Source organism: Nelumbo nucifera, chromosome 2, assembly GCF_055504915.1.
Source record: "Nelumbo nucifera cultivar China Antique chromosome 2, China Antique-T2T, whole genome shotgun sequence".
NCBI lineage: Eukaryota > Viridiplantae > Streptophyta > Magnoliopsida > Proteales > Nelumbonaceae > Nelumbo > Nelumbo nucifera.
The window spans coordinates 43,972,328-43,988,210 of record NC_142650.1 but is presented as its reverse complement, the minus strand read 5'-3'; the positions used below and the strand labels follow the sequence as shown (position 1 = coordinate 43,988,210).

Below are 15,883 nucleotides of genomic sequence, written 5' to 3'. Positions count from 1 at the left end.
ACTAAAATGCTCTTATCTCCGAATGCTTTTCATCTTTCACTTATAATGATTCATGATCCATACAGTCACAGACTCACATACACAAACATGATTCATCAGCAACAAAGCTAATTAATCTAGTCAACAAGAATAAACATTCATTAAAGAAAAGTGTGTTTTAGAGCTTTAGTTCGGAATGTAGATGCTAGATTATGATATACACACATTTTGAAGTTCTTATCTATACTGTTGGAATCATGTTTTCAAATTTATAAGTCAAAGTACCAAAAAAAAAAATCAAAATCTGATCTTCTTTTAGAATTGGTTGTATATTGCAGGTTCTTCAACGTCTTGACACAATCATCAAGGTTGTGTATTGACCAAGCAAAACCCAAAGGAGATATTTAATAATCTTTCATTCCCATGTGTGTTGACCAGAATCTCATGGCTGCATGGATGCACTGACCAATCTTGATGCTTCAATATATATTGAGATCCCTCTCCATAGATATTAATACATTGCTTTGTACTCTGTACACTAAAATCAAGTACAAATTAAAAGATAAGGGAAACTTAAGAAAAAAACAAATTAAAGATTATTGTTTCCCTTTAATTCAACTACCTCTATAAAGAATTCAACAAAAATGAATTTACATTTGAGATTAGAGGAGTATATAACTTGTTATAAGTATGAAACTAAAGAAAGAATAAGAAACATTTAGGTGGTTGGCCAAGTTTAACTATCTTTGCAACAAGTCAACACAATCATCTAGGAAGTTGGTAAGTTGAGAAGTATATAGATTTGGGTTATTTCAGAAAAGATCAATAATTAAGGAATTTGGTAGATTAGGTATTTCATTTGACAAGTAATAGTAATACTACCCTGAATTCGTATCAATATCATAAATAGTCTCGTTAAATAGGAAATATAATCAAACTAGTATTAGACTAGACCAAAATTCAATGATGGGTGCATTCAACCATCATTTAACTCAAACCCCAGCATGAAGCAGCCCTCCCAAACCCTGACATTGAACCAACTTCTTTTACTGGAATTATTTTAAAAATACAGAGAAATATTATTAGTATCTATAACAGAGTGGGATGAGAAGGAATAAGGGTTTGATGTAACGCATCAATGGGAAGACGATTGGAATGAACACTGAACAACTAAAATCAGGTATGCATATAGCGAAGCAAAAATCTGAAACAAAACAAAAAAAAAGATAAGGTTTAGGTATAATGGTTCAATTTAGAGAAGCAAAAACTGTTAGAAAAAAAGCAAAAATCCCGATCCCTTAATTATTGTAGCAAATAACCAACACCGAAAATAATATACATTAGCTAGGGTTTTAGGGTTCAAAATCATTAGAGGTTAACATTTTAACATGTTGTTCATGCTTTGTCCAATGCCTGGTGGTTGCAGTAGCATCGATGATTGTAGCGGTGGCCCGGACGGAGTGCTGGGTTGCTAAGGAAGAAGGAAGAAGAGAAAACAATAAAACTGGGGGGGGGGGGAGAGAGAGTAATCATTGCCGACGATCGATGTCTGGCGGCGCAATTGTTGTCGATGGTCGATGGTTGGTATGGGGACCAGGGAGGGTGAGAGAAAGGAGTGTTGAGCAGACGATGTGAATTCCCAAGCAAGAAGAAGGGCGAGAGAAAGAAAGAGAGGACAGAGAGGAAGCACCAAAAAAAGACTGGTGGGTTTTTTAAAACATAGTAAAAATAATAAAATAAAAAACGGTCATTAGTTTCAACTTTCCACACTTCCATTATTAACCAATGACATGTTAAATTTGCATTAGTGTTTGCTGAGTTTTTTCTACAACCACGATGCAGACGATGTAAACTCACAAATTGGGACAGGGTAAAATCAGAACCGACACGGTAAGAAATCGAATTAGACCTTGTAGGGTTATAATTTTAGACCAAAAAATGAATTAATTGATTCTCGAAACAATTGGATCTGACCCGATAGACCAATTATATATATAGTTTGGGTCCGATAATAATTACGGCAATACACTAAAACCGAAACCAATTTATCGGTACAGATCCTAAAACTAGAACTGGCACAATCGATTCAAATCCATTGGGTCAGATCCGATTCATTGAAACTTGAAAGCCCTACATCTTTGAACCGGGATTATGGTGGGATCATGTCATATGGGGCTACTCAAACTTGGGCCTGAAATGAGGGGCGGGCTCGGTTGTGCCACGTGCACCTGGATTCATGCTTCATTCAAAGGATGAGAGAGAAGAAGTAAAAGAAAGTATTGAAGGAGTTGATGAGGGCAGATGGTAACATGTGATGGTATTAATGTGACCACCCCATACATGCCGATCTCTTAAACCTCTGATGTGAATTCAGATGATCAGTTATTTTAACCGATCTGGGACGTTGGGAATTTAATTAGCGTCTACGCTTTGCATCTTTCTCATTCTTCCTTCTGTTAAAAAAAAGCTGCTTTCTTTCCTTTTTCCATGGCAGTACAGTGAAAGAGTGATTTTCAGTCATTTTCATTTTGGGCACATCCGCACATCAGAGATAGAGAGAGAGAGAGATTGGTTTCATTAAAAAATGGGTGTGCCCAAATCACTCTAGAATTTAATCTCAGTTATGCAGGGCATGCAGCAGCACCTGCGGAAAGTAAATTCAGAGTCGGGCAGAGACAAGTTGGTTTTGTTGAGAAAAATTCGAGTTCTTATTAAATGGGACCAAAGCTTGCTTACGTAAAGTGGGTCCCAGTGGAAAAACCCAGCTGTTATTCTCCATTTCTGGTCGTTGAAATTTCCTTGGCAAGATCTGGTTTTTCTCCCTCACAGATGCTTGCAAGGTCTAGTCTTTTTCTCTTCTCGTTCTGTGGAGGGAAAGAGAAACACAGAGAGAGAACAAGACCTGAAGATATTTTACAGAGATCTGCAATTTCATTATCAGGTATGTTTGTTTTCCTATTGCTTTGAATATTGAATGGAAAATTGGCTTTTTTTTTTCTTGAGATTCATTTTTCTTCGCCTTTTCGTGGGTTTCGGTGCAACTCTTTTTTCTCCCTGGTTTCTCGCTCTCCTCTGTGTGTGTGTGTGTCGGCACGTCTTTTGTAATATAGATATGGGTTTCTGGCTTTCTTGAAGATCTTGCAATTTCTTCGATTGGGTTATATACTGCCCCATTTATTGGTTGGAAATTGAAGTGAAGATTTTCTTCGTCCTTCACACTGTTGGCGTTTGTTTCCAAACCGATTATTTCGTTGAATTTCCAGGTTCTGACTCTCGTAGATTTTTCTTGGTTTTCGATTTTCTTTTTGTTCATGAAGTTTCGATTTTGGTTTGAGATATGGAAATGCGGCTATTTTATAGACCTGTTTTTTTTTTTTTTAATTATTTATCTTTATTTGTTTCATAGTCTTTTTCTTTCCCACAGATCGTAAGTGGTATTTTGTTATACTTGGGTTCCTACTGTTTATTAGAAAGATGGCTCCTTTGATCTGATTCAGATTTGGGTTGTTTATCTGTCAAAGATCGAGTCGAGGAATGACAAGGAGATGGGGAAGAAAGGAAACTGGTTTGTTGCAGTGAAGAAAGCCTTCAGTCCTGAATCCAAGGAGAAGAAAGATCAGGTTCGGAGAATGCCATTTGTTTCATTTTTTTTTTCTGGATTATTGGATTGCCTCTTACTTTTAAATTGCTTTCTCATTCAACCTTCTTTTGTTTTCTTTCCTTTATATTTTTAATCAGAAAAGCAGTAAATCTAAGAAGAAATGGTTCGGGAAAGAGAAACACCCAGATCCTTCTACTTCCTCATTTGAAACTGCTTCTGCGGTGCCCCCTCTTCCCCAAAATTCTCCTCCTCCACCTCCTCCACCTCCACCTCCCGAGGAAGTGCAGCTCACCGAAGCAGAAAATGAACAGAGCAAGCACGCATACTCTGTTGCGATTGCCACCGCTGTGGCTGCTGAGGCCGCCGTTGCTGCAGCTCAGGCTGCCGCAGAAGTTGTTCGCCTCACATCAGTGACCCGTTTTTCTGGTAAATCAAAGGAGGAAATTGCGGCTATCAAGATTCAAACGGCATTCCGAGGATACCTGGTATTAACTCCTATTTCCAATGGGCATTCATCCTCCATGGGAATGTCTGAGATGGTTCCCTTATTTTGTTTTTGAAATTTGAACAATAAACAATTTGAATTTTCCATCATCCTTTCAAAAAGATCAACATCTGGCAAGTAAATTAATGTTTTTTTTTTTAAATTATTATTTGTCTTTAGTTTGTGAAAGTAACGGGAAACAAAATAACTGCTAGCTAAGAACATCAAACATCTTAAATCAGTTGCAATCCTTGTTTTTTAATTTTCAAACCAGTACAAAGTATCTTGTAGATAGGAGCCATTGCTTGGTGTGATGGTAAAATCTCGGCTGACATGACTACTGTGAGAACGTGGGTTCAAGTAGGTGCCTCTGAAAGATGAGCTAATGACTCCCCTTTGGTGCTTGGTTGGTTATGCTCAAGAAAATTCATATTCCTTAACTGTTTCAACAATATATTTTTTTTGCATTTGTTTTGGCTATTTGTCTAATGTTTCCAAATGTATATTCATTTTAGATACTTTTGGCTCTACTTGTTTCCTGAAAAGTTTTGCACTGAGAAAAACTAAAAGAAGAAATCATATCCATCTTGGATAATCTTCAGTACCTTGGATGGCTTTGATTAGATACTTTTTTTTTTTTTTTTTTTTGGGGGGGGGGGGAGTAGAATGCAAAGGACATTGTGAAATGTGTTTCTTCTCTCTCTCTCTCATATATATATAAGTGGATATTGTGAAATGTGTTTCAGTATGGTTCTTCTTCTTTGTCATTTTTACAGGCAAGGAGAGCATTACGGGCCTTGAGAGGGCTTGTTAGGTTGAAATCACTCATACATGGAAATTCAGTCAAACGTCAAGCCACAACCACCTTACGTTGCATGCAGACACTGGCCCGTGTTCAGTCTCAAATCCGTTCAAGGAGAATCAGGATGATGGAGGAGAACCAGGCTCTCCAGCGGCAACTCCAACAGAAACGTGAGAAGGAACTTGCAAGTTTACGAGCCTCTGTAAGTGCCATGATTTGTTTTGTTTTATTCTTCAAGAAATAGTTACCCAAAAAAATAGAAATTTTCAAGTTACTTTATGTACTTCACTAGTTCACTTGCTTTTTTATTTGTTTCTCTAATTTCCAGTCTAACCAATCTCCTTTGTGTCATTGACTATTGACAAATGACAATCTGCATTTTGGCTGTAATCTTTCAGAAAATTAAGCTATACTGATTTGCAGTTGGAAATTTTATTTCGATTCCTCAATTTTTCCCAACTTGGAGATCATTCAAAACTTTATTCAACCTGGGCTTTTTTTTTCTCCGTTATGCATGGAATGCTTGGCAACTGCCTGGCTATGGCACTTTTACTTAGACTATTGCCATTACGGGTTTGGTTACACTTTAGACAAAGGAGGAGTAACATTCACCAACATGATTTTCAACAAATTGGACCCGAGTTGGTAGCCTAAATGGATCTACTTTTTTCCATATCACCCTCCTTCCACATGGCAAGTTTTAAACCAATAGGCCTCTAGCACAGCGCAGCAGATTATTCTTTCATCTTTGTTTCTAGTTCAAATTTCAGGGGAAGTCATCTTGCCTGGATGTTTTATTCATGTGGCTGATTGGGAGATTCCCTAATCAGCCACATGATGGATAACTTGGCTTATCAAGAGGTTCCTCATTAGATAGATAGTCTCAATCTACACATCACCCTCGCTGTGTTTTCTCCTTCATTAGGTTTGCTCGGTCAGCAAGTTTCACTACCCATTTGTCCGTGTCTAACCCTGGGTATATTAGCATTTCTGTTTCATATAACAGTAGGTTAATATTACAACAAATATAAACATTTACCAGGGAATTATTTTCCATTTAACCTCTTTGGAAATTATTTTCTATCTGATTTGTGTACTTTTTAACTCTGTGACAGATGGGAGAGGATTGGGATGACAGTCTGCAATCCAAGGAACAAATTGAAGCAAGCCTATTGAGCAAGCAAGAGGCTGCTATGAGAAGAGAAAGAGCTCTTGCTTATGCATTCTCTCATCAGGTAACCTCCCTTGCCACTTTATCTTGGTGTTCTAAGGTTTTATATTCCATATTTCTTGTTTCTCTTCCCTGCTAAACAACTTGAATCAACAGTAGTTGGGATTCAGGAGAACTTGGTGAGTCAACCTGTGAGGTTTACCTAGTAAAAGAGGAGGTGATTCAGCTTGGATGAAGGAATGCCAAAATCTGATTGGATTTTCCTTTAGAAGGCCAATGTTTCTCTTTGAACTTTAGAAATTTGCCAATTATATTAAGATTCACAGACCTGTGTTTTTTTGAGTCGCCAGGCTGATACACCGAGTTAAGGTTTATGCCAAATTATATGTCCTGCAATCTTCAGATTAACTAGATTACGTGAATAACTCAGTATGAGATGGTTCTGCAGCAAATGTGGAAGAATTCAAGATCTGTTAACCCAACATTTATGGATCCAAACAATCCTCACTGGGGATGGAGTTGGCTAGAGAGATGGATGGCAGCCCGGCCATGGGAGAGTCGTAGCATGACAGAGAAAGAGCTCAACAATGACCAAGCATCTGTAATAAGTGCAAGCCGCAGTGTTGGAGGAGAAATCAGCAAAGCTTATGCTCGTCGTGAGCTCAATGCTGAAAAGCCTTCACCAACAGCCCAAAAACCAAGCCGCTCTGCCACCCGCCAATCCCCATCAACTCCTTCCAAAGCAACTTCATCATCAGTAGCTGGGAAATTGAATGTGGCAAGTCCAGGGGGGAGCTTGTGGGGTCAGGATGATGACTCAAGGAGCATGTTCAGCATGCAGTCAGAGAAGCATCGGCGGCACAGTATTGCAGGGTCATCAGTGCGAGATGATGAGAGCCTGGCAAGCTCTCCATCTGTCCCAAGCTACATGGCACCCACCGAGTCTGCAAAGGCTAAAACTCGATTGCAGAGCCCATTGGGGTTAGAGAAGAATGGAACCGGGACCCCGGAGAAAGGATCTGCAGGGTCTGTTAAGAAGCGTCTGTCTTACCCAGCTTCCCCAGCGGCGTTGAGGCGACATTCAGGTCCGCCCAAGGTGGACACCAGCTCCATTAAAGACATTGGCATACCTGCAGAGCACAGTGTGAGCAATGGAGGGAGCAGGTAGTTGGCACCTGATCAAATGGGGAGCAGAAGACAAGACACACGCATGGGTTAGAGGGATCTCAAGAAGAGGGGAAACAGGAAGAAGTGATCAGGTTGGTTTCTTCAACTATTTTAGAGCTCTCTTATTTATTGTGTAGTAGAATCTGGATTGGTTGAAATTATTCTTCTGCCTTTTTTCTTTAATTTTATATGTTTTCGTAGTATTTTTCCGTAGGTTTCTTCCCTGTTTCTGTTATTTTTTGTTTTCATGTTGTTTTGGGTTGGCTCCATTGATACTTCTGAAATTAGATAAGAACCCGATTCTTTGTATTGGTTGTCTCTAAAACAAACGCTTGTGATTTTATTTTTGTATCATTCGTTTACTTGAATGGAAGAAATCATTTGTTGTAAGAGGTGTGGCCTGATGCTCTATATGTTATTTTTTTGGGTAAATATGGTTGAATGGGTTTAATGTCCGTAATAAGGGATATATAATCGGGCCAGATTGAGATGAGATCCAGCAGCATTCGTGATCGATTCCTTTATGGTTTATATGATTTAATACCGAATTTGAATCCGGTCGGAATCGTAATCGTCTTAAATATGGAGTATGGACAGTTGGACACGTTAGTGATCTTAGTCCATATTTGGTTAAAAAGTGTTTACCATGGGCATTTTAAAAATCACATGACAGGCCAAGATGAATCAGAAAGCAATGAGTGCCTATAAATACGCACCGGTGTCAAAATAAATTTATTTATATTCATAAGCATTTAGTGGGGTTTACTTACCAAATGCTAACAAGTATTTATTGGTGTTGTCCACTTATCCTGACCTCAAGTAAGTGCTTATTTCAATAAGCGCTTAAAATTAAGCACTCCCAAACATGGGCTAAAAAACGCATATCACCTGTAATTTGTATGACGTGGTCGCAGATGAGCTTCCGCCATCTTAAGAAATAAGAACGACATTTATAACCTGGTCAGACCGATTGCACCTTTTCTTACATCAATTAAACAAAATATAAGATCACTTGTCTCATCAGTTCTAATCGTCGCACGTTACCATTCTTCGTATGGCGAAGTCCGGGGTCTAGAGATACATCACCCATGAGAACCTGTTGTAAAACTCTGAAGTCTTCAAAAATGGAAGATCGAAGCAGATTGCACGTCGCAGACTGCATTAGGAAAGCCAAAATTTTCCATATAGCTAGAACTTTAAGGCTGTGTTTGGTTTGAAAGAAAAGGTTAAAAAAGGGAGGAAAAGGCGAAGAAATCATACAAACTTAAACTATGTTTTTTTACCTTTTCCCCATCTTTTCCTTCAAGCCAAGCACAGCCTAAATTGACTTAAAATGTACACCTCTAAGCTGGTTGTTGAAGGCTGAAGGTGCTGCAACAAAGAAGAACCAAATATATGCTTTGGTCATTGGTTTCAGAGAAACAGAATGAAGGCAAGAGGCTTCTCATATCTCATCTCAATTTTCTTTTAAAAATAGCAATGGTTACTGGTTAGAGTTGCAATTTTTTGATTTCCACTTTTCCAGTTTTCCCTTTCCCTTTATTAGGCTTATTCTCATTTCTTTTCCATTAATAGGCAGCATAGATACCAAACAACCTCACTGACACCTAATACAAAAATAAACAGACAAGTGCCTTTTATTGAGCTGTTTTCCCATGGTGAGATGGACCCACCAATTTGTCTTGTTTGATCGTTCCAATCCACAGAGTTTCGAGTTTTTATAGATTGACTCAAATGTGCCCCGAAAAATAGAGGCAATCTGATACGTCCACCATCAATATGAGTATGAAAGTTTTAGGGTATATTTTAAAAATTTGAAAGAAACAAACGGTAAAAGAGTCAAAAACGTATATTTAAGTCTACTTGAAAAACTCAAGGTATGTTTTAGTCAATTTATAAAAACCCAGGGTATGTTTTAATTTCCCATGTTAAATTGTTAAATAAGAATTTCCTATGTTTATTGGAGGGGTCATGTCCACTAATCAAGAGCAACACAAACTTGGGAAGAACTTGATAAATTGAACTATTTGTTTTTTATTCTATCGTAATTTGACAAAATGTACACCTCTAAGCTATATGATATATAGTCTATACAAAAATTTTCCCTTTCCCCACGGCATCCTTCCGTTTTATCCCATACCCGCAAAATCCAAGGAGGAAGTGGTTAAGTTATCCAGGATGTAGAGACATTTGCAAAGCAACACAAGACCCAGACAGTTCATATGTACACTAAACTCACCAAGAATTCAATAAAAATCCAATGTTCCTAATATTTCGATTGGTGGGTCTATGTTGATGCGTGTTGCCTTCCCCTCGGAAAGAAGCTGTGGTAGCGTGTTTGCTTCCTTGGCTGCAACTCCTTCTCCAGTCCATATGGTGACATGGGGCCACTGGTTTTTTGAGATTATTTTCTCACCATCGACAGAGCCAAGGTCTCCCTCAAGTGCAGCCAATTTATCAGAAAAGAGCAGTGCTGTCAGATAAACTGGGACATTTCCATGGAGGAACACGCCATAACTGGCAACAGCGGTGACACCATGGCTCCTCTTATGAGCAAGAGTCACATGAGCCTTCTTGAGGGAATTCTCCATATCTTTATCCTTGAGAAAACCTTTAACCTGAGGATTCTTCTCGGCCATCTGTTTGAAAGAAATGTGTAATTGTTATTTTTTGAAAGTGTCATCAGAACTGAGAAAGCATCATTACCTATCCATAATGCTAAAGTAAATACACCAGAACAGATGTCTAACCGTCCTAAACAACCAATCTAATAACTTTTCTTAATTGCCTAAAGAACATACCAAGATCATGGAACATCTGCCTAAGATTATAGGTCAGGTTACTTTTCTACCTGTGCTGTGCAGGTTGGGGGATAAAGTCTTGGTCTTTCCAACTTGGATTAAACAGTATTCCCTTCATATATCTGGATTTGACTGTATTGTTGTCCTGATCTATCCAATTCTAGTGTAGGCATCAAATGGACCAGCACATTAAACCTGACTGGCCCCAACGTGGCTGTAATTGCCACAAAGAACTTGAAACTTTCAATATTCAGCCCCAGAGACAGACTCTGGTCTGCAGATGATTCATTTGGGCATGAATATAAAGATAAGGGCCTGGATTATGGGTCTAAAGCTGCAGAACCTTAATAGGCTGGCCCACTGCACAGCATTCTGTTGTTATGGGGAAGAGTTGTATATTTTTGTCTCATTAATACAATATTTTACAGTTCAAAAATAAAAAAAAGAAAAAAAGAAAAAAGAAGCTTGCAGGACTGGGCTGTATTCCCTAAGATGAGTTTCTATAAAGTGTTGCATGGATTCTCCTAAATGGATGACATCTCTGACACATCTTGAAGTCCAATACTCCACAGATTCTCGAGGACACTTAACATTTCCTTTTTATCTCCTAGATTGTTTGACATAAACGAACAGCTAATTTATAAGACGAATGCCATTCTTCATATATAATGTTAAGGTTCGACTACAATACAGGGAAAAACTTGAAATCAATCAACCAGTATCATAACAGTGGTAACCAATTAAGTGGAATTAATCCAAATTGGGGGAGGGGGTGATTGGGCAAAGCTCTTCTGGTATATAATGACTCTCTGGAAGCATAGATTTTCCAAAATGTTAGTAACAAAAACAACATATTTTTTCAGGTATACAATGCTAGAATTCAAAAAAGATGTGAACCATTATAATGGTATATACTTTCCCAGACTGCCCATGAGCCCATATTTTCTCATCTAGTTGGACACATTGGATTTTGACCCTCCATGTCCATATCCATGCACCAGTGCTTGTCAACAAATATTAACACCTTTCAAGAAATGCATAGAACCTAGTAGGAAAATTTAGATGGAAGACTACCTTACTCAGAAGGCTACTGATCTCTGCAACAGGTAAAGTAACAGCTGCAAAAACAATAGTTCCAAACTTCCTCTTCTCTGTATTGGATGTTGTATAATCACCTTTTGCGACAATTTTTAATTGCTCCAACACTTTCTGAACAGAATAATCAAATGGAACCTGAAACAACCGTTACAGGGGTCATATTGTTGCTATTTGTTATTGACAAAACTGATGATACTCAATATAACATAGAAATTAACCCTGACCAACAAAACAAAGAAACAAAATATGGATATTTTTATTGGCGACAATCAAACAAGACTTATTACCTAAGGCTCTGTTTATTTTTAAGTAAAAAGGGTTTTACCTGAGTAAAATCTTATGAATAAAATTTAGCGAGTTAAATAATAGTTCCATTTTAGTTCAACTTTTAAACCATTTTGTTTCTTTTCTTGCTTGCATAAAGGAAAATGCAAGCAGAAAATGAGACCAATATGTCGGTCCAATTTGTTGGTCATGTTGGTCCTAATCTGTAGGCCCTACATGTTTTCACCCCACATGTGATTCTCTTATATTGGTCACATTGTATGGGACCACTTGTTGGTCATGTTGGACCCATATGCATGCTTTACATACTGGTCCCATATGGATCCACATGTTGGTCCCATTTTGTGGGTCTATATGTCATACACAGTCCTGCATAAGGGGTCTAACTTGGGTCAGGCTAACTTGAATCCAACTCAAAAAGTCAGGTTGACAATCAGGTTATTAGGATTTATGGACCTGAATTAATTTTAGGTTGAATTAGAGTTTGACACCTTGGGCAACACTGGACCAGTCCAGCCCGAACACAACTCTAAATATACGGCATAATATAAGATATAGGTAGTTCCAATGCATTTCTAACATTTCTCATCTATTTAATCAAAGTTTCTAACCCTAAAGCAACCACTTTCCTCTCTTTTGTTTGGCAATCTCTCTCTGTTCACCAACCTCCATCTCTCTGTTCTCTATGCTCACCTTGGATTTTGGAGGGATATTCTCTGGAAGCTCTGGTTTCCACCTTTAAGACTTCTAAATGGTCACTGACCTCTGCCTTGGTCATCACAGACCAACTTGCTGTCGGCCATCAATCAGTGGCATATTAAAAAGCCAGCACCTGGGCACCAATCAGTGGCATATTCAAGTAAATAGGTTTGGACTCATGCCCCTTTCTTATCAACTCTTCATTAATTCAACCATCAGTTCAAATTGAGAACTTTGTTGCGTGGCAAAATTTCTACTTCTCACACCCTTTTGAATTGAAAATACAGAATAATAAGTGGGCCTTGGACTGAAAATTATCCCTAATTATAGCTCTCTCTCTCTCTCTCTCACCCACACTACACACACAGTTCTCTCAATTTTCATTTATTTTTAATTTTTATTTTTTTTAAAATTTCCCTAGTTTCCTACCATTTATTGCTTCATCCAGCATTTATCTTTATTAAATGGATAGTTTCTGTTAGGGATAATTTTCACTTTTTCAGCATTTTGCTTCAAACCTGGACTCTATCAAACCCCACTGGTTAATTTTCCTATTGGACAAGAGTTTATTCCCAAATGTTTAAGGAGCAGAGAGAATGCTCCTTTAATTTCAAGGTAATTCCTTAATATTTGGATGAGATTGAAGATCCAAAGCAAATGGTGATGCTTTTGTTACTCATTTGGTGATATTAAAATTATTGTTGCTTAGAAGCTTTATTACTCACTAGATTCTTTTAAGTTCTCATGTAATGGTTCATTTTGTTGGTTTTTGGTGTGCTTTCATTGTATCATTGTCAGAACATATTGTCAAATTGCTTTAGCAATTTCAATTTGACTTTCAAATCTTTCTGTCCAGTCTTTCATTTAGATATGTTACCAATTACTCTATAAGGCTGCTTAACAAAATCGCCAATTAGAAAAAAAAACAGAAAGTTCTTAAAACTACCATTCAAACAAGTCCCTTCAAATTTAACACCTTTTTTTCTTTTTCAATAAAACTCCTTTTTATTTATTACCAAAAAGATGTTGGAATCCCTTCAATCTCAGAAATGTTATTATCATAATCATTTCCAAGTTTCAACTGTTGCTTCCTTTGAAGTTGTGCTTAGATTTTAGTTATAACGAAGTTTCAAGTTTTATGTGTTAAAAGAACTAATAAAAACACCAAATGGGCAAAGACCAATGAAAAAATATGGTCATGATAGTTGAGTTTAGGTCCCTTAGACAGGAGATTTTAAAGTTGGGCTGAGCCCAACAGTAAGTAAAAAGGTTGGGTAATGGTTGACGAATTTTAAATTGTTGGTTTTTAAATTTTACTCTCCAAAGTAAAATCTCTGGTCAGCAAGAAGTATTTTACTTAGCCAAGTCAAATTGAAAGGGAGTCATTGCTTGGTGGATGGGTCTGAAATGCTGCCACTCCATTCAAAACATGCCAAATGTTAGGTCTGTATCCAGTGAAGCCTTCCCAAGCAAACAATGGTTCTTTTCTGAGTTTCTCTGAGTAAAATAAAAAACCAACCATAGTTTTCAAGGTGCCAAGGCGAGGCTAGGCAACCGGGGGGGGGGGGGGGTTGTCGCCTAGGCAATAGATTTTTTTAAGTAAAAACATGTATCCTATGGTAGTTCCCTAGGTTCCATAATCATATTTCCTTAATAAATATCCATAATTTTCATAAGTATAAACTTCATGTTAAAGTATAGAAAATCAACATATTCCAACATATTCATGAGAAAAAAAAGAAAGAAAAGAAAATTAAAAAAATATAGGGGCTGAACCCCTATTTCTGTTAGTATATAAACACACAAAATTAGTAATGAAAAATAAGAAAATGTGTTGATTGGATAACATTTTATGTTCTTCCTTGCTTGTTGGTTCAGGTTTTGAAGTCTTTGAGGGTTCAATACAGCATTTAGCAATGTTGTGTTGATTAAACCCTAACAAATAAGAAAATAATAAAAAGAAATTAGTATATAAACACACAAAATGAATATTTTAGCTTAAAAATATCTATTTTATAACCTCAAAAAATTAAGAATATAAAAGTTTTTTATAACACACTATAGAAAACTACTTTGTGATTATGTGAGGTGAGCCTCCAAAGGCGCCTTGTCACCTAGGCGTCGCCTTGACAACTATGAACCAACCAAAAAATGGAAAAACCGAACTGAATAAAAACTTCAAAACAAATGGAGCCTTAAATAAAAGGATACTACATACCTGAACAGAATTCAAATAATCTGCATTCCCAAATAGGACTTCCCGTAATTTCTTCTCCCATTTAGCCCACTCTGCCGCATATGCTCCTTTAGTGGAATCCAATCTAAATTCAAGAATTTTAAGAATAAAAATGAGAATGCAGTAAAATAATAATAAAGGGCCTGTTAGGAATGTAGGCATAAAATCATGACACCAATAATCATTTCATATATTGTGTTGTTGATAGTTAATACTAGTGATTCATCAGCATGAACGAACAAGCCTGTAATAGGTTGCAGACTTGTAGTCATAAGTCAGATCCATCTCCAGCAAAAGGAGGAACTGGTTGTATTTAGAATGGCTTGATCAACCCTAGGTTTGATGGTTCTATTTAGAATTATTAATTTGAGGGGAGATGTTGTTAACTCAATTTCCTATCTTTTATAAACAATTGGGTTACACCTACTCCAAAAGAAGGAAAAATGAAATGGTTAAGCATTAAGAAGAGAAACAAAAGATGAGGGAAGGACTTCTCCTAAAAGACGTACACTTCTCAGAATCCTTACAAGTTGACAGCAATGAAAATACTTTCCAATATCTTTTCAATAAACTCCATGTACTTTACTATCCTATTCAACATGCATACATTTGATTCTCCCAAGATGGCCTATATGGTGGAGGCATAATCTTTCAAGCCCTTTTTCTTCAAGGTTTCATTTCCTAGCAATCAAGAGCTCCCACTAAGATTTGACATAGTGGGAGTTCATAAGCCAGAGAATGATGTGAAATTACTTATGTCACCATTGAAACTTAGGTTAATGATGTAGACTCACTTCAATCACATTCAAACCCACATATTTTACTAGGGGCCAAATGTCATATCTTTTAAAGGATCCTATTCCAGCTATTCCAAGAAGTCTTAAAGGAATTAAAATCCAAAAATGTAAATACTGCACATAATAGTAGAGGAATTCATCACAGTACTTTGGGCAATATCTTGACTCAACTCGGCTCAGTCTTAATCCTTAACTATTTGGGCTTTGCTACTTCAGAACACCTACGATAAACCTAAGAAATAAATTTCAGGCATTCATCTGATATAAATAAAAAATGTGAGAATAACCAAATACCCTTTTAATCACTCCTGTCACAGATCTCTACCCAACAAAGCCCTCTCCGGCCATATGAGGTCAGCCACATGAATTCTATTTTATCATTCATCCATGTTTAATGCCATATTCATTGTTAACTTGTGGGGCCATCAAATCATTTCAAACCACTTCAATTCATGTCCATTTTGGCCTCCCCTACTTCTAGACCCTTAACTTTTAAGTTTTAAAGGTCATTTCTTTTTACTGGTGCCATAGATGTTCTTTGCACATGACAAAGCAATCTTAGTCTACTTTTTCTTATTTTAGTTTCTTGTCACAGATCTATAGCATGTCCATAAATTTGGCATCATTTTTCCAATTCATGTGCACATCATTGTTACATTAGACTTGTTTTAGAGAGGAATATCAAATATGTTTTCTTGGTTAAAAAATCTAGGCATCAGGACATGTACATGGAAAAATCAGGGCAAAACTAAAATCACAGAAT

The 15,883-nt window shown here is 37.2% G+C and overlaps 2 protein-coding genes across 6 annotated transcripts in view; one reads left to right on the top strand and one right to left on the bottom strand.

Annotated features, from left to right (window-relative positions):
- The first annotated feature begins 2,778 nt into the window (after positions 1–2,778).
- On the top strand, positions 2,779–7,594 carry LOC104588644 (protein IQ-DOMAIN 3-like). 4 transcript variants are annotated; one of them, XM_010246660.3, is made up of 6 exons: positions 2,779–2,920; positions 3,501–3,599; positions 3,718–4,065; positions 4,841–5,068; positions 5,982–6,101; positions 6,486–7,594. In XM_010246660.3, the coding sequence occupies exons 2-6, from the start codon at positions 3,525–3,527 to the stop codon at positions 7,203–7,205; spliced, it is 1,491 nt and encodes a 496-aa protein (XP_010244962.1). In that variant the 5' UTR covers positions 2,779–2,920; positions 3,501–3,524; the 3' UTR covers positions 7,206–7,594. The 4 variants fall into 4 exon arrangements, with proteins under 4 accessions (XP_010244962.1, XP_010244963.1, XP_088754383.1 ...); XM_010246661.3 differs by having other exon boundaries at positions 2,787–2,920; positions 3,477–3,599; XM_088898257.1 differs by having other exon boundaries at positions 2,804–2,920; positions 3,404–3,599.
- Positions 7,595–8,222: 628 nt separating this feature from the next.
- LOC104588646 (tRNA ligase 1-like) overlaps positions 8,223–15,883 on the bottom strand; it is a 161,227-nt gene continuing 153,566 nt past the window's right edge. The window contains exons 25-29 of one of the 2 annotated variants that reach the window (XR_002022202.2): positions 14,306–14,408; positions 11,080–11,238; positions 9,444–9,843; positions 8,488–8,575; positions 8,223–8,360 (exon numbers count right to left, since the gene is read on the bottom strand). Coding sequence is in view for 1 of the 2 variants with exons in the window: in XM_010246663.3 (XP_010244965.1) it covers positions 9,451–9,843; positions 11,080–11,238; positions 14,306–14,408 (655 nt within the window). In the remaining variant the exon portion in view is untranslated. Of the gene's footprint in view, positions 8,361–8,487; positions 8,576–9,214; positions 9,844–11,079; positions 11,239–14,305; positions 14,409–15,883 lie in introns of those variants that run through there. The other variant, XM_010246663.3, reaches the window with a different exon arrangement.